At 33.7% G+C, this 6,973-nt stretch overlaps 1 protein-coding gene across 1 annotated transcript; it reads right to left on the bottom strand.

The window, feature by feature from the left end:
* Positions 1–237: 237 nt before the first annotated feature.
* On the bottom strand, positions 238–1,274 carry LOC132637964 (uncharacterized). The gene is made up of 2 exons (XM_060354970.1): positions 577–1,274; positions 238–454 (listed from the first exon to the last, which is right to left on the bottom strand). Exons 1-2 carry the CDS (start codon positions 1,272–1,274, stop codon positions 238–240), a joined length of 915 nt encoding a protein of 304 aa, XP_060210953.1.
* Between the last annotated feature and the right edge of the window lie 5,699 nt (positions 1,275–6,973).

Raw genomic sequence — 6,973 nt, forward strand, 5'->3', positions numbered from 1 at the left:
AGACTTGTTGTAATTCATGTGTTCAGTTGCACCTGAATCAATGATCTAGGTAGTCTTAGAATAATTTCTAGAATCCGCTTGTAAGTTTAAAGAAAAGGGGCTAGGACAAAGGGTTATACCAGCACAATTCACAGATGCCATACCATCAGAAACAGTGCTTTGATCTCCATTTTTCACATGTTGAAGCAATTGCATTACTTGTGCCAACTGCTCAGGAGAAAGAAGTTTCCCTTGTTCTCATGTTCCTGCATTAGACATGAACACTTCCCCAGTATTCTTATTAGAAGACACTGCATTACCCTGAACTGAGTTCTGAAAATTTCTCTGCTTAGTAAATTTGAAATTAGGTGGAAACTCATGAAGTTTGTAGCATTTCTCAATGGAGTGACCTGGTTTCTTGCAGTACTTACAAATGCTACCAGATTTCTTGTTGTCATAATATCCTTTTTGTGATCTGAAATCAGTAGCAAAGGGTTTTTGTGGGAAATTTCCCTGGTTTGCAGCAACAAAAGAAGATGACTCACCTAGGTATTTTGGTGTGTTGTGAACTTCTCTTTGTTTTCTTCTTGGACTAACAGTGCATATGCATTAGAAATAGTGGGTAAAGGTGAAATCATAAGAATGTTACCCCTAGCACCACAGTATGAATCATTGAGTCCCATTAAAAATTTGACAAGCCTTTCATCTTGCTTAGATTTAATGTTTTTCTCCTTTGCTTTGCAGGAACAAATGCAAGAGCAAGGAATAAACGAATCCAAAGTATCTAATTCATCCCAGAGTCGTTTAATCTTAGTAAAATAAGTGGCTATATCAGTTGGACCTTGAACAAGGTCGCTTAGTTCTTTCTGGAGCTGATACAATCTAGCTCCTGAGCTTTGGCCAAACCTGGCTTCTAACTCCTCCCAGATATCCTTAGCATTAGCATAATAGAGAACACTTTCAGAGATGTCTCTATATAGGGAGTTTAGTATCCACGAAATTACCATATTATTGGCTCTACCCCAAGCATTACACAGATCTGTTCCTATTTCTGGTTCTGGTGTTGAACCATCTATGAAACCAGCTTTATTTTTAGCAGTTAAAGCTATCCACATAGCTCTTTTCCAACCCCCAAAACTTTTTCCATCAAAAACTGTGTTAACAAGCAGTGCTCCAGGTGAATCTGATGATGAAATGAAGCAAGGGTGAGAGGTATTGAAGACCTCTTTAGAGCCAGAATCCGCAGCTGAAAGGGGAACTTGAGTCCCAGTAGCTGTTTCAACATTGTCTCCCATTGCAACAGAGAATTGAAGTTAGAACAAGGAAAGAAGGATGATGAAAAGAAAGATGAGCTGAGATTAAATCTCAATGCTCTTATACCATGTAAAACTATAAAAATGTAAAAGACAAATGATGGAAATTTTCCTTCTGTTGTATATCTTCTGTACAGTGCACGTTATATAACAATACATGGAATGAGAATAGCAAAACAAACTGTACAGGTGTCCTATTCTAATTTGTCACTTCCTAACAAACTAATTATTACATATCAGATTTTATACAAAAAGAAAAACTAATATGAAAATGTGGAAAGTGCTTGGAAGGTTCTTGAATGTGTAGCCACGTGTCCAAAATTATTTTGAATCAGCTGAACTCTTTCCCATGTGAACACAGCTGCACTTCTCTCTTTCATACTTCCACATTTTCACACACACCTTCGGATATCTTGTATATTCACCGGAAACATCAATATATCATCTAAACCTTTTCCTTTTCCGGTGAACTGTGATTTCTGTCCAGTTCATCGGTAATTCCAACACAAACGAATGAAAAGATGTAGTAAATGTTATCATGCATGAAGGGTATATTCAACCTCTTTAAGTTGAATCCTCGATAATTCATGCGCAAAAAATGTCGACCTCTTTGAATGCTTTGTCGTCAAAGGACATTCCGGCATCGTAACGTGGTTGTCAACAAGCAACATATTTACTTCACGGAATACATCGAAAGCTCCTTAAATTATACTCCCTTCGTCCATTTTTACTTGTCAATGTTTGATTTGGCACACTCTCTTAAGGAGCAATAAATGCAATGATAATTTTACTATATCACCCTTAATTATTATAAATCATCTAAATAGTTGAAATCAAAATCAAACATACTTTATAAGTTGTGCAGCCACTAACAATTCGTCGAAGTTTCCAATCCAATAATTAATAATAAGGATAAAATATGTATGAAATGGTAAATTACCTCTTAGTTTTCAAGCCGGACAAGTAAAACTTGACATCTATTTTTAGTATGACTGACAACCAAAAATGGACAGAGGAAGTATTTGTCAGTAAATTTTATTTAGATATTGGAAATTTACTTAGATATTGGAACTACTGCTTATTCTGATTGATAATCGGAACACTTGATAAGGTGCCCCCTATTAGATACTTTTGGCTCAAATTTTGGAGAAGGTGTTGCGCATGTTTTCAAGCGTCATTACGTAGATAAGTTAACCAAATATGTCACATCCTTTAATTATTCGCATTAGCCTCAATAAGCCGTAAAACTTTAGGACTATTCTAATTGAAGGCTGATGTATTCTAATTAAAGGAGGTAACATATTGATGTGCCTAACTTATATACATAATGATCGCTTGAGATACGCAAAAGCTTTTTCAAAATTTGAGCAAAAAGTATCTTATGCGACTTTAGCATGTGTTCAGATGCTCAACTTAATTAAGTGCACCGTAGTTCAAGTGTCTAACTAATTTACTAGCAAATTTAAGGAGTTATCAATGAATTCCGTCTATTTTGTTCTTCAAGTATAACCCTGTTTATGTGACATGCCAACTAAGCATCCACGTAGATTAAAAAAAAGAAAAAAAATCCATGTGCCATGCACACGTCTGCAGGGGCTAAATTTTGTTTTGGCTCGTTCAGTTTACCTCCAAAAAGGTAGAAAGAGATAGAAATTAAGAACCCGTTTGGATTGGCTTATAAGTTGCTTTCAGTTTTTTTGAGTGTTTGGCTGGCCAGCTTAAAGTCATTTTGTGCTTAAAATAAGCCCAAAAAAATAATTGGGCCCGTTTGGCTTAGCTTATCTAAAGCAGCTTATAAGTCAATAAATTGGGCTACCCCTACTTATTTTTTATTTTTTTTGGCTTATAAGCTGGTTTTTTTTTAAGCCCATCCAAACAGGCTCTAAATATATAGAGATTCTAATTCCACCAGGATAGAGAATATGTAACCTTTTAACACTCATCACATACAAATACAACGACATGTAAAGTGAACTATAGATGTGGCAGCCGCAAAATACATTCAAGCTTATGGCTGTGCACGTTCTTCGGCTAACATTACACACTTCCTAACGTGCCTATCTACGTTCAAACGAGTTGTGAAAGTATTGGCTTTGGCTCTTACCTTTATATAAGCATATGGTTTGCTCACCTATTCAAACCGCAAACACCATTAATCCTCACATCTTATCAAAGAGGTACAATTAATTACATCCAATATCTCATATTCAAATATTTCTTGAAGAAATAGAATGTCTAGCATTTTCAAGATTATTGGGTTCCAGAAGAGAAAGTCATGTTCAGATGGGGATGATGATGGCGATTATGACTATGCTCCTGCAGCATGGCTAGAGGGAGATGGTCATGATGATGGAGATTATGACTATGCTCCTGCAGCATCCTTGGAAGGAGATGACGATGATCGAGACTATGATTATGCTCCTGCTGCGTGAACGAACTCATTGGAGGTTCTTAGTCGTGGCAGATTTAGAGGAGATGCAATGTGTTTGGTTGATCTCACTGCGTCTAATTCATACATGAGGAAGAGGTACGACCTTTGGTTTTAATTAATCCTAGATTTTTTTATAAGTAGGAATATATAGCCATATAGGTCTACCGTCTATGTATTAATTAATCCTTGATTTTTAATAAGTAGGAATGTAGGTCTCTAGCTTATTAGATGTTCTTTTTCTTAAATAATTGTATTTGGATTATAACTAATTATGCAGAGCAGTAACATGGATAGTACTCAAACCTAGTCTCGCGTGATGATGTTATTGTATTCATATTCTATAATTGGTCGCATGATCATTAACTCATTATTATAATCAGCAAAGTATAAGTAGCTTTGCCTTCCATACGCATCGCTCTACTAGTCTATTATTGTTAATTTTCAAGGCCTTTTTTTTATGTACACAAGTGAATTGTTATTAAAAAAGAAAGTGGATTCTTGAAGGTATTTTAATCAAAGTCATATAAAACCAGCAATAAGAAGTACAATGCTTTCAAATTAATACAGTCCTTTTGGTTGGGAAACAACTTATCCTGGGATAACTAATCCCAGGATAAGTTATCCCGAGATTAGTTATTCCACCCTCAAAGTGGGATAAAATAAGGCTACAATTCCGGGATAACTAATCCCGGGATTAGTTATTCCGGATTTTTATTCCAACCAAACATGGATAAGGAGGCACTAAAATTTTATCCCGAGACTATTTATGCTTATCCTTCGCACCAAACAACCCCTGAATAACCAATTAGTCTATAATAGTCAAGAATAGATGATTTGTCTGAAAAATTTAGTACTCCTATCATTTGACAGTCAGATTTGTCTTTACATCTATTGATTATAGGCCTGAAAAGTAATTGTCTGACCCAAGTTCTCAATAAAATATATACGGCCAGATTTATTTTTTAAAAGAAAAAATTGTGTAGATAATGAGGCACAATTAACTACTGAACTGTGATGGTAAAATTTCTTTATGAATAGAGACCCCATTATAATTATAAAAATACTGTAAGCTAAGTGCATTCTTCCGCGTGGATATGTGGTCAAAGGGTTGTGACGTACGACCCATATCTTCTGTTGAGAGACCGTGATAATCAATAGCTGCTCTCAGGCTTAACAGTCGATTGCTATAATTGTTGAATCATGTAGTTGAAAGGCATGTTTGATTCACCAATATTCATTTTATGAGCTTTAATCTATCATATTCAACATGTTAAACGCAAAAAGAATCCAGATAAATAAACAAGAAAATATATATGTAGGATTCAATATATTGATGGACATATTATAGAGCTTGTTCAAAAGTCATATATCTGCATAATGTTAGCACTTATATGAAGTGACACTAACGAAACAATGTAATATACGAAGCTCTTGCTATGAGTGGATTCAAGGAAGGGTTCAATCATATTTAATCTAATTAATGAATGCAATCTTACTTTGTATTTCTACAGAGAACTGTTTAAACTCTGATCTCATAGTCATACAACAGGCAACTTCTGCAACTTGTGTCATCTAATAGCTAGATTATTTAAGTGCAAATCCCAATTCCCAAGGCCAAGTTGAGCTTTCCCGTGACTGCAAATTACTAGAATTCTGATTTTTGCTCATGAAATGAATTTAATGTCTATCTCCGGCTCTTTCATTGTCTTTGTGTCTTGTGATATTACGAAGGATCTACCTTATATTCTAACAGTACCTTCTCTTAGAGGAATCCACACATTTAATTATATTGCACGGTTTTCCCTTCAAATGGGTTGGTCTTTAATTTTTGACCTTCAAATGGGCTGGCCTTTTATTTTTGCCTGTCAAAATCAAACTTATGCCTATAGAGGCATAAATTCTTTAAAAGCGCTAGGCAAAAGTAGGCATAACTTGTGCGATATTATAATGCGAAAATATGAATTTATGCCTTGTGATTTTTGTTTTATTTTACATTGAGGGCCAAAAATTAAAGACTAGCACAAAATAGGAACCAAAGAGCACATGACCCGAATCCATATGATTAGTATGTGATTGAGCTTGCACAAATTGGCGATGTAGCCCGTGGTAAATATATAGTAAAATTTTCACAAACAGCTACCTTTTAGCTCCTTCTAACAATCTATAACTACATGTTTTACATTTACAATTCGTAGCTGGAGGACCTATATTTAGCTAGTAGACGCGTCGACTTAAATATAGAATAAATATAGCGAAAATACATACGCTGAGAAAACTGAAAGTGCTATATTTATGGAAACAAAATCTATTCCAATTTAAATTAAAATCAGTTTTTAATATTCCCTGATTCACGCAAATATCCTCCCATTCCATATCTGATCTCATATCTCATTCAAACAACTAACAAATTAAAAAAAAAAATCAAAAAGTACATTCATATTTTTAACCAAAAAAAAAAAAGGTTCAAAAACTAGTTCATCAAAAAACTTTGAAAAATAACAATATCAAACCAGTGAACAGAGCTCGTTTTAAACGACGAATATATATTTGAATTCATCTGTTCAAACATCGAATTCAAGTTGAGTTCATAATAGAGGTAACAACGTTTTCACTGCAACTTTTTTATTTTTTTTATTTTTCTGAAATTTTGAAAAATATAGTCAAAATATATGAAAAATATATCTGAAATATAGTCAACAGAAATCAGAACAAGTAATATTGAACATAATAATCAAAATACAATTAAAATATAGTCATAATTGAGGTAACAACGTCTTCACTGCAGCTTTTTTATTTTTTTTTATTTCTGAAATTTTTCTAAATATAGTCAAAATATATGAAAAATCTATCTGAAATATAGTCAACAGAAACCAGAATAAGTAATATTGAACATAATAATCAAAATATAATTAAAATATAGCCAAAATATATATGAAAAACAACTATTAAAATATCAATCCAAAACATTAGGAATTGAAAATTCGGGACGTAACGAAAAAAATGAAAATATAGGTTAAATACACGGTGAAACGTAAAAATCAGTATAAAATCTTACCTTTTTTGGAAATTAGATTTGAATTATGAGTGAAATTAATGAGTAGTTAATTAGAGATAAACAAGAAAGTTGAACTATTGTAAAACTGATTTGAAATTGGAGGAAATTAAGGGATATTGGGCATAATGGCATGTATTTAGGGCGATAGGAGAGAGCGATTTTTTTTTTTTTTTTGCTTAAATTTAGGGGTGTGGG

This window comes from Lycium barbarum, chromosome 4 (assembly GCF_019175385.1).
Source record: "Lycium barbarum isolate Lr01 chromosome 4, ASM1917538v2, whole genome shotgun sequence".
NCBI classification, from domain to species: domain Eukaryota; kingdom Viridiplantae; phylum Streptophyta; class Magnoliopsida; order Solanales; family Solanaceae; genus Lycium; species Lycium barbarum.

What these genes read in the sequence shown, in the direction of transcription:
- LOC132637964 (XM_060354970.1), bottom strand. Translation starts at nt 1,274, where the DNA reads ATGGGAGACAATGTTGAAACAGCTACTGGGACTCAAGTTCCCCTTTCA. An exon ending in ATTTCTAATGCATATGCACT is followed by an intron (nt 455 to 576) that starts GTTAGTCCAAGA and finishes TACTGATTTCAG; the next exon opens with ATCACAAAAAGGATATTATG.